Source organism: Osmerus eperlanus, chromosome 8, assembly GCF_963692335.1.
Source record: "Osmerus eperlanus chromosome 8, fOsmEpe2.1, whole genome shotgun sequence".
In the NCBI taxonomy this organism is placed as follows: Eukaryota; Metazoa; Chordata; class Actinopteri; order Osmeriformes; family Osmeridae; genus Osmerus; species Osmerus eperlanus.
Window position 1 is genome coordinate 3,446,051 of NC_085025.1, and position 21,122 is coordinate 3,467,172.

General features: G+C 48.3%; 1 protein-coding gene across 1 annotated transcript in view; it reads right to left on the reverse strand.

Annotated features, from left to right (window-relative positions):
• The window catches only part of LOC134025066 (kelch-like protein 29), a 107,086-nt gene that overhangs the window by 33,158 nt on the left and 52,806 nt on the right, over positions 1-21,122 (reverse strand). The window contains 4 exon segments of the mRNA XM_062467885.1: positions 2,372-2,570; positions 13,215-13,361; positions 13,558-13,670; positions 17,448-17,644. Of these exon segments, the coding sequence (XP_062323869.1) occupies positions 2,372-2,570; positions 13,215-13,361; positions 13,558-13,670; positions 17,448-17,644 (656 nt within the window).

A 21,122-nucleotide genomic window follows, 5' to 3' on the forward strand; every position in this document is an offset into this window, starting at 1 on the left:
ACCAACAACAGCCAAAGCCTCATTGATACACACGGAGGGGCGTGGCTTAATGTGGCCACGCCCCCGAGAAGGGCACAAATGGTGTTTGTCTATGGATGTCTAATGACAATCCATCAGATGCACATCTGAATGTTATAATTAGCCAATTACAAGCTAATTGCCAAAGACTTTAAGCAATGGCTGATGGGTTAATTGAGATCGTATTAGACACGCCCCCTCTTTAAGACACTCTCATTGGCCTGTGGGCCTAGTATTAGTCCTGATTTCCCATTCAGGAAATCCAATGTACATACTTGTATTATCATGGATACAGTATAGTGGATTGGGAAGAGGTTGACTGGATAGCACGATGCAGATGAGCTGTGCGGAGGGGCGGCGCAGGAGGGAGCAGGAGGTGAAGAAGAAGGAAGGAGAGAGATGAGGGATGTGGAGGTCTGGTGAACTGGTGACAGAGACAGCTGAGAGGAACTCAACCCATCGGGCTTTACACCCCAAACACACACACATACACACACACATGCACACACGCACATGCAGGTTCACAGATTGAGTGCGCTCAGCAAGAAGTGTCTCACGGATGACATCACGCCGTTTCCCTTTCTGTTTCCGCTTGAAAGACTTATCTTCCTAGCTCAGGTGGTGCCCCGTCTGTGCATTTACACACACAAATGCACACACACACACACACACACTCACACACACAGTTAAGCACATGTCACGAAGCAATCTCCCTCTGTGCATTAAACTCCCTTATGAAAAAAAATGAAGAAAATCCTTCCCTCCAATTACCTTCTTCCCTGCCCTTTGCTCCTGTGTAACCCGCTCCTCTCAGCCTCTTTCTGCCTTCCTACTTCCATCTCTACTTGACCTCCCCTCTCCTGTCCTCCTCCTGCCTGCCCAGCCCCGTCCCTCAGACGGAGGCTCCGGGACCAGGGGCCCCCCCGGACCTCGGCTCCCCTGGTGTGGAGCGTCTCTCAGCCTGTCCTTCCACCTGACTGACCCCCCCCGCTGTGCATCGTGGAGCCTGGTAGACACATCACCATATGGCCAAACTCTACCAGCAACACAGCTGCTACCAGACGCCCAGAGTGAAGCAGCTTGAATGACAAACACACTAAGGATTCAGACAGCACAGCTAAAGTGTCAGATCAGTTTGTGGCCGGAGGGGACAAACTTAGTTAAACTCCTTCACTCTGCCCTCCTTCAAACCATCTGGTTCTGGGACTTCATGAATTAAATTAAGATGCAGAAATGTGTGTATTTCTGAACTGTTTTAAACAGTGTGTGGAGAATAAAGTCTGGCCATGCATTATGGATACAGTATAAACATGTTGTTGATGGGAGGTTTATAGAAAGTTGATTGAAATAAAATCTCCCTAAGCAAATGGAAGCAGATTGAGTGGTGAGGTTTTTATGAGTAATGGCTTCAAGTCAACCACAGGTAACAAAACCTGCATCTCTCCCTGGGAGCCCAACAACTCTCTGCTCCCCCAGTTAAACACGTCAGCCGTTAAACCACCACAGCCATCATTCCCTGTCTCTTTGTTTGCCGTCAAGCACTCCTTGGCCAGAACAGAGGGACAGCCCAGTAAAGCACCCACACCATAAAGCAGCGTTTGTTTAGCAATTACCTTAATTCCGCCAAGCAGAAAATAAGTTCTGCTGGGTGGAGCGCTTGTCCGTGCTAAGTCCTGAACGTTTCACACACAGTAATTAGACGGTTCTTTACTGGGAGAAAGACCACAGTCTTGGACGACCAGAGGGAAAATGTAATGGCCAAAAGCAATTTACTTTTTCGGCAGAGGACACTTATTTCCATAAATATCTGATTTAATGATGTAAACAAATAGAATGCCATTGAGAGTGAATGGGTGGAAAGTGAATGGTTGGCCGCTTGCTTGGAATAAAAGGAATGACCGTAATGGGCCCAGCTGGTGTTTAGTAGGCAGAAGGAGATGTTTATGTTGTGGGCCTACTGTAAAACACACAGAGTTCAGATGCCCAGAAACCCTGGGACACTGTTTTGACTGGCTGTAGTCCACCAGACTGTACTTGGCTCACACATAGCACAGCTCCTTGTAAGATTTTGACACGGGTGCTAAGCTTGACATGCCTCCAGGAAGAATCTAATATATTTAATCTGATTATAAAATGTTATAACCAGACATTTGACATGCCAGACAGATAACCTGCCACATCAGCTGTATCCCCACACAGAACATGAGAAGTCCTTCATTGCTCTTGTGTGTGTGTGTGTGTGTGTGTGTGTGTGTGTGTGTGTGTGTGTGTGTGTGAGAGTGTGTGTGTGTGTGTGTGAGTGAGAGTGTGTGTGTGTGTGTGTGTGTGAGTGAGAGTGTGTGTGTGTGCGTACCTGCGGAGAGCCGAGGCCTGGTCCGGGGAGTCTGCATCTCCTGGCGTGCGTGGGGCAGCATGTGGTAACGCTTGGCCTCGTTCACCAGATCCCGGCAGGCCTCTGACGTCTTGATGAGCTCCTCCCTGTCCACCACGTTCAGCAGGTAGGACGGGTGGATGAACGGGAGACGCACCACCGCCAACAACTCTGACACATGCTGGAGAAGGGTGGGGGGAGGGAGGGAGGAGAGGAGAGGAGAGAGGGATGGAGGAGAGGATAGAGGGATGGAAGAGAGGATAGAGGGGTGGAGGAGAGGATAGAGGGATGGAGGAGAGGACGAGGATAGAGGGATGGAGGAGAGGACGAGGATAGAGGGATGGAGGAGAGGAGGATGATAGAGGGATGGAGGAGAGGAGGGGATATAGGGAGGGAGGAGGATAGAGGGATGGAGGAGAGGATAGAGGGATGGAGGAGAGGACGAGGATAGAGGGATGGAGGAGAGGATAGAGGGATGGAGGAGAGGAGGATGATAGAGGGATGGAGGAGAGGAGGGGATATAGGGAGGGAGGAGGATAGAGGGATGGAGGAGAGGAAGAGATGGATAGAAGGAGGGGAAAAACGGAGGATAAAAAAAAAGGGTATGTTAAATTACTGTTTGCAGATTTAAATCCGTTCCAACAACAAGCAGAGATTTCCTGGAAAGCTCAAAGCTGGATAAGCAGCAAACAAGAAAAGAGAGATAGTAAATCACTAAATACGCCCCAGCACACATACACAACAACTACTTTCATGTCTGTGTCTTAGACAGACCATGGTAGAAATGCAACTCTGTTCGGTCTCATAATACATCTATATTATGCAAATGATTAGTTCACACAGGCTTCAAATAAATAAAGGAAAACACTGATGCACTTTGATGAAAAATAAGAAACCTAATAAAATTGGTCAAGCTAATGGGAGGATCTGACAGAAAACCAGACAGTGAGGTAGAGCATTAGTGTGTGTGTGTGTCTCTATTAGTGTGTGTGTGTTGGGGGGGGTGGTGCTTGTGTGTGTGTGTGTATATAATGAGTGTGGTGTATTTGGCGTATGTGTGTGTGACCACACAAGAGACAGGTGCTGGTTTGACATTGGTTGCCATAGTGACCGATGTCCATGGCTGCCACGCCTGTGTGTGTGTGCGTGTGTCTACCGGGCTGTACCCCCGAGGGACTCTCATCCTTGTCAATGCTAAATGCTATGAACATCCCCAGTACAGCAGGGCTGCAGCCGAGAGGGGCTGACCCTTCACCCTGGGCTGGGAGCTACGCTCCGTCCAGCCCTCTCTCCCAGAGCACACCGACACAGAGCTGGAGCATCACTGAGAGACAATAAACAAGCTGACACTCTGCCTTAGCATCTTCCTAACCAGCACACCTGGGGTCCAGGGCTGCTACATCCTGTTAGGCTGGCAGACACTACTTCAGCTGATGTGATCAGAGAGGAGGGGGAAAGAGGAGAGGAGGGGTGAGGAGAGGACAGGAGAGGAGGGGTGAGGAGTTGAGGAGAGAAGATGAGAGGAGGAGAGGAGGGATGAGGAGAAGAGAGGAGGGGAGAAGAGGAGAGGAGGGATGAGGAGAGGAGAAGAGGAGGGGAGAGGTGAGGAGAGGAGGGATGAGGGGAGGAGAGGAGGGGAGAAGAGGAGAGGAGGGATGAGGAGAGGAGAAGAGGAGGGGAGGGATGAGGAGAGGAGGGATGAGGGGAGGAGAGGAGGGGAGAAGAGGGGAGGAGGGATGAGGAGAAGAGAGGAGGGGAGAAGAGGAGAGGAGGGATGAGGAGAGGAGAAGAGGAGAGGAGAGGTGAGGAGAGGAGGGATGAGGGGAGGAGAGGAGAGGAGGGGAGAAGAGGAGAGGAGGGATGAGGAGAGGAGAAGAGGAGAGGAGAGGTGAGGAGAGGAGGGATGAGGGGAGGAGAGGAGAGGAGGGGAGAAGAGGAGAGGAGGGATGAGGAGAGGAGAGGAGGGGAGAAGAGGGGATAGGTGAGGAGAGGCGTGATGTCTGTTGATATTTCTTTTATGTGGACATTCCTTAAGGAGGCAGTTTGTTTCTTCTTCCTAACAAACACACTGTTTACCCAAAAGTATATCAAACAAACAACTCAATACCAACAACTCAATATAACAAATACTGGCTGTCCCTTTCCAGAATTGGTAAAGAGCAACACATTGGGCTGCTACCGGTGAGACTTGAGACCCATCAAAAGTACTGACTGCACACATTCAGAAGTTCTAGGAGCTGAGTCGAAGTTGTGTTGGACTCCCAGCATTTATCAACCTATAAAGACCATCCTGGAATAGCAGCAACCTGCTGACCTATCCCGACCCTAATGAGTTATCTGGGTCAGCTTGGGCCAGGTGTTTCTCTACGAGCCGCTGCAGGGAAGATCAAATGTCCGTGTGTGTATTTGTCCGATGACCGTGTGGAACAGACTGTTACAAAAGTCTAGTTCAGGGATATTCAGAGTGTAAGCGAAGGTCTGTGCGCCCACGGGTTTCCAGGTCACAACCCTCCAAACCGTCATTCCAGCTGCCCTCTACTTCCGGATCATTCCAGCTGCCCTCTACTTCCGGATCATTCCAGCTGCCCTCTACTTCCGGATCATTCCAGCTGCCCTCTACTTCCGGATCATTCCAGCTGCCCTCTACTTCCGGATCATTCCAGCTGCCCTCCACTTCCGGATCATTCCAGCTGCCCTCTACTTCCGGATCATTCCAGCTGCCCTCCACTTCCGGATCATTCCAGCTGCCCTCTACTTCCGGATCAATCCAGCTGCCCTCTACTACCGGATCATTCCAGCTGCCCTCTACTTCCGGATCATTCCAGCTGCCCTCTACTTCCGGATCATTCCAGCTGCCCTCCACTTCCGGATCATTCCAGCTGCCCTCTACTTCCGGATCATTCCAGCTGCCCTCTACTTCCGGATCATTCCAGCTGCCCTCTACTTCCGGATCATTCCAGCTGCCCTCCACTTCCGGATCAGCTTCGCCATCTTCTAGCACCATCCATCGATCCGTTTTAATACGTAATCGAATCGCTTTTGATATGCCTGGCAAAATAGCTGGAGTTGTGCTTCCTGTCCCTCTGTTACAACAGGATATATTCTTGCTTCGTGTACTTGGTGTTGCTGGGTTTAAAGGGAGCCAGTGGCCAGCTGTGACCTCTGCACAGGAAACACAACGAAGAGACTATCAAAGCATCCTGCCACCATTGGAGGCTTGAATTATTCAGATCCTCCCGACTCACTGACTTGTGTGAGAGAGGGAGAGAGAAGTAAGAACAGAGCAAAAATAGAGGGAGAAAGAAAGATGTCTAGGGAGAGAGACCCCCTCCACTGTTCACCTTCTCTCTCTCTTTCTCTCTTTCTCTCTCTCTCTCTCTCTCCCTCTCTCTCTCTCTCTCTCTCTCTCTCCACCTCCATCCCTGACTCTTCCTCCTACGTAGGGCGTATCAAAGATGTATGTAGTGTAGCAGAGCCAACAGACAAACCACGTACCATCACACCTTTCCCCTACCCCCGACAAGGAGAAAGGGGGTTTTCCCCCTTGTCCTTATCTCCAGAGCAGGAGCTTCAAAGCTTCTGGCCCAGCATGGGGTCAGAAGGTAGACCAAAATGGCCTTACAGTATGGAGACAAAGGATTTTAAGGAAGAACTAACTTTTCTGGATTTACAAACATATTCTCAAGGACTACATGGCTCATGGACACTATTTCAATGACAGTAGTGATGTGTTATAATGTATGCTTTCCCTTTAATGCTGTGTTGATATAATTTGATGTTTTAATGTAACTTCCTTTCCTGTTATGATAAATCAGTCAATCTTGATATCAAAATGATTCTAATCTACAAACTAAACCATTTATTAATGTTGTATTGTTATAGTTCGAAGTATAAGCAATACATGGACATTTGAAATAGCTGAACTCTGAAAAGTTATCAACCACTTCACACCCATACGTCAATCTCAGGATGGACGCCCAGGTGGGAGTAACTGACCAATCAAAGAGTTCACCTCCAAAAGGATACCCCCCTTTCTCAAGGATTATAAAACCTTGACGCACAAGCAATCCGGGCTTTTTCGCAAGGATTCACCGGAAGTGTTCGCGACACATCTGACCTATCCTTCTCAATCAGCAACTCACTGGACCACTAGGAACTTGAACGAAAGATTCCTTTGCTCTAACCGTTTGACAACGACGAACGGAACTTTGACTCTTCTTCTTCAAACTGACAACAGTAACTGCGATATTGCTACATTTCTTACTTGTGAACATTGGCATATTGTGATTTAAATTGTTACGTTTGATTTTAGTTTGCAAATGATTTAACCTAACTTTCGTTAGGATTAGTTAACATACTCTCCCATTGTTCTCCAGAAGCCTATCTCTCTCTCTCCCTTCCCCCTCCCCACGCGCTCTCAACCTACCATCTTGTACCAACCCTCATCATAGTTTAGGACCTACTTTATACAGTTCATCTCAACTCACTTTCAACTAACCTATAACTTCTCTGGTATTTGTTCATTATAATTACATTTCCTTAAATAAATCATTATTTATAATACTCGCGTTATCCCATCTGCTCTACTTTCATAGAATTCACTACTTAAGATTAGACTGATTATTACGAAGGCTATTATTCAATATTATTCAATAAGGTTTCCTCTGTCCCTTTAACAAATAAGAGGTGGTGCCCCCAAGAACTACATACTTTATTATAAATTAAGTATTGCTAATCTTAAACGAGCAAACCCCGCTACAGTAGATTTGAGCACAGTGCAGATTGTGTGGATTGTATTGTCAGTATTAAAGGCAACACAATCCATGCTTTCAAGAGAATCTAGTGACTAATCCAAACTCATCCTATCCTCCCACAAGACTCCCACACTTGCAACATACTTTCATTTCTCACTTCCTCCACCCATCCATCCCTTCCTCTAACACTTGTCCCCCAGGAGTTTGGCAGTGAGTAGGGGGTGTAAAGCTCTGTTTCTCCCTGTGTGTTTGGTTCACTCCTGAGGTTACACTAATAACGGCCTCCATGTCATGTGCTGCGTCCAGACATGCCTCAGACGCTGGGCTCCAGGGGTTCCCTTTACGAAGCTCCTCTTGGTGAAAAGCTGCGTCCAGACATGCAGCAGGGAGATCAGGGAGTAGAGGGAGCAGAGAGGGAGCAGAGATGGAGGGGAGTGGGGAGGGAGGGAGGAGAGGAGAGGAGGAGTGCTGATTGGCTCTGAGACGGCGCTGTACATCTGACCTTGGAGCAGTACTACCAAGCAACATTTTTGTATTTTTGTATCTAGGACATTCATGTTGCTGGGTGTTGCTAGGACATGTTTCTAGGTGTATTATTTTTGTTTACATGTATGTTCGCTTAATATGTATTATGAGGTAATCAAGTAAGGGAATTAGATGACGTGTGTGTGTATAAGCCTACACTGAAGACAATGCCTCTCTCCCACACTAGTCCAGATTCATTCTCACCAACTTCCCATGGCCCTCTCTCTCTTTTTATATTTCTCTTCCTCACTTTTTTTTTTCTTCAACTCCATCCCTCCCATTCTTTGTCTGTCTACCATCTGAATGAAAGTCAGGGATTTAACACAAGCCTTTTTACCATTCATCTTTTTGTTAAACAAGATGAATCCCTCTCTCTCCCTCTCACCCCCCCTCTCTCCCTCCCTCCCGAAATATATACTGTTTTATACACATGTAAATATACCATGCAATCCATATACAAACACAAAGCCTTCCACTCAACAATGGCAACTTTTCACAGACTGAATATTATTGAGTATGCCGAAAGACAGAGACATCATAAGACTGTCAAGGACGCACAAACATTCACACACGCCCACGCAAACCCACCCACACACACACACACACACACACACACACATTAAAAAGTGAATGGTCTGTGTTGTGTCTGAGGGATAATGTGTCTATGGGTGCTTCTCAGATCTGTCAGACAGCCAGGGGACTGCCTGGACTAACACATGACAAATGTGCTCTGAGGATTTCTCATTTCACTACTGTCAGAACAGACCTACAGTAGTGTGTATGTGTGTGTGTTCTGAGCTCCACGCTGCCTTTATACAAATGATACCTGCACGCTCATATTTATTTGCTATCCTTTGAACAGATAGAAATGCTCTCCTGCTTCAGTGTGAAAAATGGACTGGTAAGTGGAACTGCTCTTTCAAACACAGCCCTGTGTGACATACACACACGCATCAGCACTTTCAAAAGGAAAAAAGACTGGAACTTACAAACAAAGGAGTATATGGTGAAAGCCTATATTATGAGCCCGCAGGTGTGTGTGTGTGTGTGTTTGCGAGTCAGTGTGTGTGTATCCAGACGGTGCACATGTGTTCTAATTCATGCCCGGCTCGCTCACTGGAGCGTATAGTCGTGCTTAGTCTATCAACACTAACATTTGCTCACCTAGACTGACCACACACAGCCAGACCAGAGGCAGCTTGGTCCTCAGAGATGTGTCTGCACGCTTAGCTTAGCTAGAGTGTGTGTGTGTGTGCTCATCATTCATGTCTATTGTGTGTGTGTGTGTGTGTGTGTGTGCGCTAGGACGGATGGAGCGATATTATGGGTGGAGGGAGAGAACACAGTGAACTACGACCGCCCCTCAAAGCTCCACTGGTGGGTGCAGGCTGTTTAAGGACTGCACCGTCAGCATGACTGCACTCACTCACTCACACACTCACTCACACACTCACTCACTCACTCACTCACTCATTCACTCACAAGCCATCTCCCTCACATCAGGGGTTCTCTCACACTGTTGCTGTGAGTTCCAATCTACCCAAACTGTACATTATCTCTTCATACTGTACATTATCCACCCATACTGTAAATTATCTATGCATACTGTACATTATCCACCCATACTGTACATTATCTCTTTATACTGTACATTATCCACCCATACTGTACATTATCTATGCATACTGTACATTATCCACCCATACTGTAAATTATCTATGCATACTGTACATTATCCACCCATACTGTACATTATCTCTTCATACTGTACATTATCCACCCATACTGTAAATTATCTATGCATACTGTACATTGTCTCTTCATACTGTACATTATCCACCCATACTGTATATTATCTATGCATACTGTACATTATCTATGCATTTTAAAAGAACACACCCAGGTGTCGAGAGGTTTGTATAGAGAGGATCTGTCTTTATCTGCCTGTTCAGTTGCATTGACTCATTCTGGTGATATTGGATAAGCTCGAAAAGGTAGACCTTCAATTGGCACTCAAACTCATCTGCAAAAGAAGATTTATTTTCTTTTTAAGCGCTTTCACCAAGAATAACACAACTCCTGGAAAACGAAACGAAGAAATTTCTTTAACAAAAAGTCTAGGAAATTAATAAAAACTTTAAATTGGTTCTGAAACATTAAATGCCAGAACAACCATGGTTTCTTTTGTCGAGCTAACACAGATTTAATTTGAGTTGTGAATCTGACCTTCACATCAGGTAAATCCAGCATTGAAGATCCTTCTTAGCAGTAATGATAGTCTGGGTCGTCCAAAATAACCAATTAATCACTCTGCTTTGTGACTCCTAGTCACCCAGCTGGTTAGAAGTCACCAGGAAATATGATGTAGTAGTTGTGAGAGAGAGAGACAGAGACAGAGACAGAGAGAAAGAGACAGAAAGAAAGGGAAAGAGGGAGATAAGAAATGAAAAGGAGAAGTAGAGAGAACTAGATAAGAAGGATGAGTGGGTGTATGTTGTAATTGGAGCTGTGTGTCTCCAGTCTCGCCACAGCGGCGTGTGGGTGAATGTGAGGACAGATCTCTCACTCTGCACCTCCTAACAGCTAACTGAGCTGCTAGCCTGCTATATTCCACTGCTGTATTTACATCAGTTGGTGAGGGAAAGGCTGTAATGACGCAACGATGAATCTGGGTGGTGGCCAGAGAGTTGAAAAACATTTCTTTGACCTCATGAGCTTAATACCAGATGAAAGCAGTTTAGCATCGCTGCTACCTGTCTAGGAACCCATAAAAACTTGCTGGTTTAGCATCCCAGTTACATGACAATCATAACAACATTCAGTGTGCGGTAATATTAAGCATATATGACACGAGAATCAAAGATAAGACTGTGTTTGATATTCTTTTAAACTCATACTGTATTCTAATCGCTGACAAAGCTGTAATATTAATACATTATAGGAGTCTTAGTTGTTTAGTTGAGGCCCTGGTTTTCCCTGCCCTAGTATTCTGTCTGTTTCCCAGGTGTGTGATCCGGTCCTGGTCTTGTCTCTCTCCTGCTCCCAACACTTCCTGTCTCTTGTTTCAACCATATGGTTGTCCATTTGTAATTACCCTGCCCTGTATATATGTTTGCTCCTTTTGCCAGTCCTTGTTGTTTGTTATTGGTGGCTAAGTGACTATACCTGCCGTGTTCCTGTTTCGAAGTAAAGTCTTCTGTTTGCATTGATCCTGCCTGTTTGTCTCCTTGTGTTTGGGTCCACCCTCTGCGCTCACCCCGTGACAGAGACCTTCTCGAGGCACACTTGAACACCGAAGAGGAAACAGTCTGTTATCGACGATTAAAGGCTCTGAATCAGGCTGGAAATCAGACCTTGGCCCCTCTCGCTGGCTCACGTTAGAGACAGCCCAGTACACACAGAAACTAAGACCTCAGAAGTGCTCCACACCCCACAACATTGTACACGCACACACACACACAAACACACACACACACAAACACACACACACACACACAAACACACACACACACAAACACAGCTAGCAGCCTTTCCTCTCCTGCAGGGAGCTTCGGCACTGTGACAATCAGCTCTGACGTGTTATTAAAAAATGTCACAGGTTCCGGGGGAACAATTTCCGCTGACTTCCTGTTCCAGTCAACTGGACAGGAAGGGGAACGAGGTGAAAATGAGCTTGTGGTGGACCGAGAAGATACGTTTAACTTCTCGGCTCAAGTTTCTATTTTGGAAAGTATATTCTTCCCTCGTTTCATTCCTCCCCAACTCTTTCTCCTTATTTTTTCTTTATTTGGACTTTCTTTCTGTGTTTCCTCCTGGGTTGGGGTTAGTGTTCCTGTCACACACAGATCAGAGATTAGCCATCGGCCGGGGAGCTCCTTGGCGGCTCCACTCCCCTGATGTCACAGCACAAGGCTGAGAGATCCAGCCCTGAATATGAGATTCCCTCTAAGGAGACAGATGGATCTAATTTCCTCCGGGTTTGATGTTTGTTTAGAGAGAAGGTAGAAAAAAAACTCTGTCTATTCCTCTTCTGTCTGTTTTCTGTTCTGAAAGGGCTCACCTCTCCACCCCTCCAACAGACTGTGAGATTGCTGCTAAGCTCAACTGTCTGGACGGAGGGCCTTTGATGCTAAGAGTAGAGAAGCAGATACGGACACACAGATACAGCTACACGCACACACAAACACACATATACAGCTACATACAGATACAGTATAGCCACACACACACACACACACACACAGATAGAGCTACAAACACATACACTCACACACTTTGATATAATTCAGATTTTTCTGTATTGTACGGTTCTACACAGCTCAATTATATCTCTCTCTAGGGCCTCACATCCTTTGCTGAATGAGAAGTCTTAGTTTTAGTATTTAGGGTTAGTATAGTGTATTATTTATTGTTATCTGTATATTTAGGAAGTTTTACTTATTTAAGCTTAGCATAGATGTAAATTATGTTCTGTGTACTTATATGTTATGATAAGTTATGTTATGCCAGGTGCTTGCGTTGTCTTGTCTTAAGAATTTCAGTGCCCAGTCTGACCTTGTGTTGTTCTGTGTACCTGACAATAAAAGATTTGAACTTGAAGTCTTAAGGGCTGAAAGGCTAACTTTTCTGTGAAGTTTTGCCACAACAATGAGTGCAGGGTCACAAAGAGCTAATGCAGGTTTAGTCAAAACGTTAATTCAAACAATTACCTAAATGCCTTGCGGTGAAGTGACGTCTTCTGCCAATACGGTAGAAAAATTACTGCAGTTATACTGTACTGTAGACAGCATCACTAAAGATGGCACCAGAGGCGCCCGCTTCTAACCTCATTGATCTTCATGAGAAGTCACCCTTCTAAATGAGCAATGCTTCGAGTGATGGACTGGACTAATTGAACCAGGCAATCTTCTCACCTTCTTTTTTAAACACGCCTAAATGAGTGTGTGAATGTCCTCTGCGTTCAGTGTTCGTCTTCCTAATTGCCAAACCACCAAACATCTCCGATCCATAACCCCTTTTCATATGCGAGGCAGAGCACCCTGCTGGTGTCGCGACCCTGAGACCTAATCAATCCCCCTCAGTGCCCGAGGTGTGACCTCCAGTACTTTACAGTCAGTGTCAATACACATCTCTGGGAATAGATACGCTTTATTCATCCTCACCTCCTCTGGAAACATCCATAAAGCTCCACTGGATGGATGTAATTATTCAGGCGGGGAGGAGATGGCCGTGAATGCCAGACAGCCATAGCAGCTTGTTAGTTTGTCTGAGGTGGTGGCTGGTAAATATAGTATAGACCACAATAGAGTGGAGGCTGGTGTTGGGCACTGCTGCTGACACTCAGCACTCTGTATTTACTGTCATCCTGAAGGTGATGATATTAGGGAACACCAATGGATAACACATGGAACACCGCTGCAGAGATTTTGTAAGGCTCGACCGAGTCTGTTGTGTGTTTTGTAGGAGGCTTAGAAAAGATGCCTGCCATTGCCACCTGCTAGATCCCCCCCCCCCCCCCCTGACACACACACACACAGATGACTCACCTGCACTCTGGTGTTAGGGTCTCTCTTGATCCACTTGATGGCAGTCTCATAGACCAGCTCCTCAGCTTTGGTGTTGAGGCTGTCGTTGGACAGGTACGCCACCAGGTCATCTTTAGACACACTCAGGATCTCCTCCTGCCCTGCCACCTGCCACACACACACACACACACACATGATGGTTTGAAGTCGTTCATTATTGCGAATGTGAACACATACACGCTACTATGCTGTTCAGATGACAGGATGTAGTTTTCGCATTCATGCTATTGATATTCAAGGTGACTAAATCAGTATTCATCCTTGTCAATCAATACCCTGTCTGGATGGACAGGTCGGTACTCACCTCGGGGAAGTTCTGCAGGGCAAAGGCCTTGGCCATATTATGGAGCTCTGTACATCTCATAGCCTCAGCCATGGCCAGCACGCCCAGACAGTTTCCTGCTGTCAGCTGTTTCTCTGGAGATGGGGAGAGAGAGAGAGAGAGAGAGAGAGAGAGAGAGAGAGAGAGAGAGAGAGAGAGAGAGAGAGAGAGAGGGGGGGGGGGGGAGAGAGAGAGAGAGAGGGAGAGGGGGGGGGAGAGGGGGGGGAGAGAGAGAAAGAGAGGGAAGACAATAGAGGAAGAAAGCGAGAGAGAAAGCGGTTGAGAGAGAGAGACAGAGAGAGAGAGAGAGAGAGAGAGAGAGAGAAAGAGAGAGAGAGAGAGAGAGATAGCGAGAGGGGTAGAGGGAGAGAGGGAGGTAAAGGAAGAGAGGGGGGCATTAGAGAAAAGAAAAGAGAGAAAAGGGAGAGGAGGAAAGAAGCCATCATTCACACATCCATAAAAGATCATAGGCCTGGGAGAAGGGGACCTGAGAGATGGGGCTGGGGGGGGCGACGGGGGGGCGACGGGGGGGGCGACAGGGGGGCGACGGGTCGTCTATCGGGGTGTGTATCTGAGGCTGGGGAGAGAGTGTAATAACTCAAACAGCTCCAGGGACAAACAACAAGGGGAATCGATCGCTCAGAGCCCAGGTGGCAGGCTGTGAACTGCAGCAGGCTGGAGAGACCTAGCAGGGATTAGCTCAGCCAGTTAAAGGCTTCGACCATCCCAGCAAAAACACACACACACAAAATATGCCATGCCCATACATAGGAAACAGGCACCTTACTGGAATACAGATCAGCAGTGCACTCACTCACTCACACACACAAGCAGACATGCACACACACACACAAGCACACATGGACTCACAAACACAAGCACACAGGCACTCACACACACAAGCACACATGCACTCACAAACACCAGACTGAGCTGTGGCCACAGTGAGAAGCCTGATCAAACAGCAGCCACTGGAGTGAACTATCACCAGACTGCTCATCTATAAGCCCAGAGTCTTCCCAAAACAAATATCCCCCACTAAAGGTCAGCTAACCACAACAACAAAAAGCTCACGCTAAATAAACCCATGCTTTATGTGCATCAAAGACAGACTTGGGTCTAAAAACGATGGTGAAGATAAATGGAAAAACAGACACTGATCCGTCCACATTGTAGTGTTTTTATTCTTTTTGTCACGGTGTTCATAACTGTGCAGATTACTTCAATGGCTGTGTTCGTGTGTGTGTGTGTGTGGACAGTAAGTACATCAGTCTGAGTGTGTGAGATGCGTGCATGCGTGCCTCTGTATGTGTGTGTCTGAGTGTGCATAATGTGTGTCCGTGCCTGTGTGTGCAGATGCATGTGCGTGCGTATGTGAATCCATGCGTGAGTGTGTAACAGCCCATAAACCCAGTGAAGAGGTGGAGAGAGAGAACCAGTGTCGTTTTATACCAGGCCTTGACTGTAGCTTCTGTTGGCTGTAAATCCCCACCACAGGCTCAACACAGTGGGAGACCAGCCCCACCACTATGGTCTGAAGGTCAGCACCAAATACATTGGACTTACAGTTCTGGAGATTTACTGGCAAACCCTGAAGCCAAAACTGGAGTTTCTATTCCATGCCAACCATCATTCAATGAGTGGATTTTACTTTCAATAACTGATGAGGCTCTGTGTTAATTGGAACCTCAATAAATCTAAAATAAAAACATGCTGTATGTGGGTGAAGAGTGTTCTTTGAGATCCTTCAAAGTTTTAAGTTTCCTTCCAGGTTTTTTTTTTTGGTCATCTACCAGGCCAAAACTAGGCCAAGCAAATGTTTGTTTGCTTTTTCTCTGCAGTACATTTGTAAAAAAATGTACTGCAGAGTACACTTCAATATCTCTGACATGGTATCAATTTCTCTTCTCTCGGTTCAAGGACAGACTGTACTTGTGCTCCTTCCTCAGTAAGGCTCTCAGATGTCATGTATCACGTCCAGCTAGAACCCTCTGACGTTTTGATAGTGAAGCGGACCTGAGTTACAAATGGTTTTCCTGTTTTCTGCTTCTGAGCTACAAGTCCATATATTCGGAAGGAAACAAGGAAAACAAATCGATATGTGGGGGCCGATTCTCCTCACCATCTCCTCGTCAACACCCCCACCCTACACCCCCTCCTCCCGCTGACCTTTATTCTTCTGATGAAGCCCAAACATTCACAGTGTTACTCGCATCCCAAGCCAGCTCTATTAAATGGTACGCAAAACCTGACATTTGGAGTTACTCTTAGTCCCTTGACCCTCTAAAACCCATGACTACCCATTTGCTTCCCAGTTTACCCCCAGGGTCCCCTCTCATCACCCCCCCCCCCAGCCCAGGCCGCCACACAGAGACCCCCCCTCCCTGCTCCTAACCTTGTCTGAGTATTGATCCACTCTAGTATCCATGGATTCCATCATCACTCTCGCCAGCAGATTTGACATTTAGCTGACAATTGTTCCCTGACCTTTGTATAAATGTGCTCTGGTGTGTCCTGATGCCTCTGCATGGGGGAGGGAGGGGAGGCTGGGGGCCCAGTGGAGGTAGGGAGGGGAGGCTGGGGGCCCAGTGGAGGTAGGGAGGGGAGGCTGGGGGCCCAGTGGAGGTAGGGAGGGGAGGCTGGGGGCCCAGTGGAGGTAGGGAGGGGAGGCTGGGGGCCCAGTGGAGGTAGGGAGGGGAGGCTGGGGGCCCAGTGGAGGTAGGGGGCCCTAGTGGAGGTAGGGAGGGGAGGCTGGGGCCCTAGTGGAGGTAGGGGGCCCTAGTGGAGGTAGGGAGGGGAGGCTGGGGGCCCAGTGGAGGTAGGGGGCCCTAGTGGAGGTAGGGAGGGGAGGCTGGGGGCCCAGTGGAGGTAGGGGGCCCTAGTGGAGGTAGGGAGGGGAGGCTGGGGCCCTAGTGGAGGTAGGGGGCCCTAGTGGAGGTAGGGAGGGGAGGCTGGGGGCCCAGTGGAGGTAGGGGGCCCTAGTGGAGGTAGGGGAGAGAGGTAGGGAGGGGAGGCTGGGGGCCCTAGTGGAGGTAGGGGGCCCTAGTGGAGGTGGGGGAGAGAGGTAGGGAGGGGAGGCTGGGGGCCCAGTGGAGGTAGGGGGCCAGTGGAGGTGGGGGAGAGGGGTAGGGAGGGGAGGCTGGGGGCCCAGTGGAGGTAGGGGGCCCTAGTGGAGGTAGGGGAGAGAGGTAGGGAGGGGAGGCTGGGGCCCTAGTGGAGGTAGGGGAGAGAGGGGGCCAGTGGAGGTGGGGGAGGGAGGTGGAGGAGAGAGGTAGGGAGGGGAGGCTGGGGGCCCAGTGGAGGCTGGGGGCCAGTGGAGGTGGGGGAGGGAGGTAGGGAGGGGAGGCTGGGGCCCTAGTGGAGGTGGGGGAGAGAGGGGGCCAGTGGAGGTGGGGGAGGGAGGTAGGGAGGGGAGGCTGGGGCCCTAGTGGAGGTAGGGGGCCAGTGGAGGTGGGGGAGAGAGGTAGGGAGGGGAGGCTGGGGCCCTAGTGGAGGTAGGGGGCCAGTGGAGGTGGGGGAGAGAGGTAGGGAGGGGAGGCTGGGGCCCTAGTGGAGGTAGGGGGCCAGTGGAGGTGGGGGAGAGAGGTAGGGAGGGGAGGCTGGGGCCCTAGTGGAGGTAGGGGGCCAGTGGAGGTGGGGGAGAGAGGTGGCCAGTGGAAGCTGTTAGGAAGTCAAATCGTCCCTCTCTACTCTGGCAGGATTCCTTCCAGCTCTGGACACCTGACAAAAAGGGTGCGAGGGACCTGATGCCAGACACAGCCAGGAAATTCAGGCTTTGGACAAGATGCTTTTTACACACCCACACACACACACCCACACACACACCCACACACACACAAAGACTTGGGACGTGGACGCTGGATTCCACATACCTAGAAAGGACACACAGACTTTGCAGAAGGTGTTGAACTGGAACTTGTTGGCCGCTTCCAGCAACGTCTTTGCATTGGCCGAGTCAATAACCAGCGAGCCCGTGTAGACGAACTCCAACAGCAGCTCCAGGACGTCAGCTCCAATGTTGCTCATGGTCAGCTCCAGCTTGTCCCCGCTCCTCGTCTCCCCTGACGACCTGGCAGACCAATCACGGCAGAGAGAGGCATTAGGAAGACTGAGAGGCAAGCCAGCCACACACCTACAGGCTGCACACAGCCTCGACTCACACCCAACCTGGGGTGGCACGAGGGGGGAGGAAGGGACAGATTACACCATAAGATGCAAAGTAAGGTAGAAAGGGGAAGATAAAGAGGGTTTCTAGCGTTTTATTAGACTAGATTTGTAGGATAAACATTTCTAGTGCTGCATCTGAAACAAAGCGTTCTCTCGAAAAACAAGGATTAGGGGGGGGATCACAAGTTATTGCTTTCTGTCTTATCATGGCAAGCAACAAAAAATTATAATAATATTCAAAAAAGCATGCTTTGACACATGTACAATTTCATGTATGCATAGATATCACATGGACATGCATACTGTGTACAGAGGTTATATGTGGACCGGAGGCAGACAGAGCGAGAAAGCGAGGGAGAGTGAGAAGAGAGAGAGATGGGGGAGTGGGGGGGGGGGGGAGTGGGGGCTGATGTAGACAGTGATGGATGACGAACAGTTAGCTACAGCAGTTGTCTTGTGATGATAGCTGCGGCTGTGCCCGTGACAATAACACTGCTGTGAAGCGTGCTGTACATCCAACACCGCCAACCCTAACCCGTAATGAACGCCAGGCTGGGGAGGCATGGACGGGCGCAGCGCAGGAATGTGATACGTCCCTAATGCGGCCCTGTAATGGAGGATGTGCTGAGCGTGGAGGGGCTGCACAGGCCGAGAGCATAGTGACATCATGGGGATCAAGTAGCCATGATTAGTTCCTATGTCAGTGGTCCCCAGGGGCCGGACGAGAGTTGGGTAACAGCTCACCACCGATGTTTAATGTCCCATGTGAAACAATAATCCACTCAAGGGCATAATAAATGGAATCAATGCCCAAGAATGCACAGGGTAGCCTTTTGTGTCTTTTCCCCTGCGGCTATGGACACAAACAATATGAAAACTAGCGTGTATTGAGATGGATGGTGGCTGTTTTGTCTCAGTTTTGCACAGTGCCTAGCTGATGATGTTGTGTTTGTTTCTCGGTGGGTTTGAGAGGTGTTTTCCGCCAACATCACAATCAGTCAGATTTTGGAAACGTCGCAATCAGACTCGGAGGCAGCGCAAGACAGACAGACAGACAAATGGACAGAATGGTTAGTGGGGAGCGAGGGGAGAGAGGGAGGGAGGAAGGGAGTTGGTTCTTCCACAGGGAGCCAGCAGCCATCCTTCTGAGGGTGGGGAGGGGGGTTGTTCCATAACTACGCCTGGCTCTTTTAAATAAGAGCTCCACCCCCCCCGCTCGATCCTACCCCCCCCCCCCCGCTCCAACCACCTCCACCACACCTAAACAAAGCCTTTGTCCTCGCTGCAATAATCACCAGTTGCCTGTATATGAACTGAGACATTAGTCGTCATTGAGAGCGCACGCAGAAGGTGAGAGGGGGGAGAAGGACAATGCAAAAAAAATAAGACAATGGTTTTTTATCTCTGGATGGACATAGGCTGTGAAAACCAAGGCATTGGTGCTCTGTCCTCCTGCAAAGCAAAAAATCCACATAGTGTTATTCTCCCTCCACCCTAAGCTTCTGCAGTGGCAGTATTACGATAGAGAAAGGGTGTGTGTGTGTGTGGGGGGGGGGGGGTGGGTGGTTTAGTCCAGGGTTAAGCGATGGAGGAGGTGGGGAAGAGAAGAGAAGGAAATAAAAAAAGGTAAAAATAAACCAAGAGCATGCTCATCAACCAGGTCAATTAGTGCAATCGGAATCGGCTGGAGTGGCAATTTGTTTTGTCTAAAGCACTTTTGTTATGGAAATGACTTTCCATCTATTTAGAGAGAGGTGGATGTATTTATGCTGCATCTGATTGCAGACTTGTTTGTCAGGATGATAAAGAGAGCGGGAGCGAGAGGAGAGAAAAAGAGAAAGAGAAAGGGAGAGAGAGAGAAAATGAGGTAAGCAGATGACAGCGAGGAGATTTAGTCAGATACATTTTGTTTAAGATTTTTTTTTTATCCCCAGGAAAAATAGTTTTCAATTCAGAGTGGTCTGTCAGATGGGAGGCGAGCTGAACGAGAGAGGAAGTGACATACATAGATCACTAACGTGTCCCTCAGCATAACGACAGACAAAAAAACAAACATTCAAATGTTTTGTAAAAAGGCCTATTCAGACACACATATGCATATTTCTACATAACTCTGTATGCATAGAGGAAGTTTGCAAATAGAAATAAACTTCATGGGACATAATACAAATGTATTCACTCCGTCTTCGACAAGAGAACTCCAGCCCTGGAATTAACATAGTGTGCTCATTTGGTTCACACAGCACTCGTAGTTTATAGTTTTGTGTGTGCCTGTTTGTCAGCGTAAGGGCTCTGTGGTTCTCCGACTGAGAGAGTGACAGAGGGGCTTCTCACTGAGTTGAGACACACTCACTAGCAGGTGGTCACTGGAAGGGATATGAACGCTGCCATTAATATTCACTGGCTCAAACCATGAGAATATCATGAACTGAGTTCATAGCATTTTAGAACTAAACCCTGAAAGATATGCCACCAAACCACTGCCTTCCACAGCAGGTTTAGCTGAGAGAGGGATCTAAGCTATGTATAGTGTCTACTGCCATGACTGTCCAGAAGGCACATTGAAATGACTTTGGCACTGTTGTCTAGCTCTTTCTGCGTCTTTGGGGGAGGTGAGGGAGGAGACAAAGAGAGAGTAAGAGGGAAGGAGGGACAGAGGGACAGAGGGAAGGAGGGACAGAGGGAAGGAGGGACAGAGGGACAGAGAAAATGAGGGACAGAGGGAAGGAGGGACAGAGGGAAGGAGGGACAGAGGGAAGGAGGGACAGAGGGAAGTAAGGAAAAGGAGCTCGAATTTTTCAACAGTGTTTTAGAGCTGTTGTTGTTGGCATGGTCAAAGGAGAGGGTTGGTTAGAGAGAGAGTGGAACAAATACCATGAGCGTGTGTGTCAAGACAGCTCAGAGTATGTGTGCGTCTACATTACAGCATGCTGCAGATGCTGTGGCCATACATTTAAGGGGTACAGAGCAAACTTATTGAAAATCCTGAGGGGTAAAATGGAATTACTAGGGGTGATCTGTCTCTCTGCTCTGTGCATGGGCTTCTAAAGGGGAAGGTAATAGCTTTTTTGGTGGGTGAGTGCGACCGTGCCTGCACATTCTGGAGCCGTATTACATCCTTCAGGTAGCACGATACAGCTGGCCAGTCTTTGACAAGCTGGATTCATTGGGAGCCAAATACATAAAAACTGTGAGCTCTTTTTAGAAGTATACTTTGAAAAGAGAGGGAGGAAGACAAATGTAGGGGGCGGGGTGAGAGAGAGAGAGAGAGAGAGAGAGAGAGAGAGAGAGAGAGAGAGAGAGAGAGAGAGAGAGAGAGAGAGAGAGAGAGAGAGAGAGAGAGAGAGAGAGAGAGAGAGAGAGAGAGAGAGAGAGAGAGA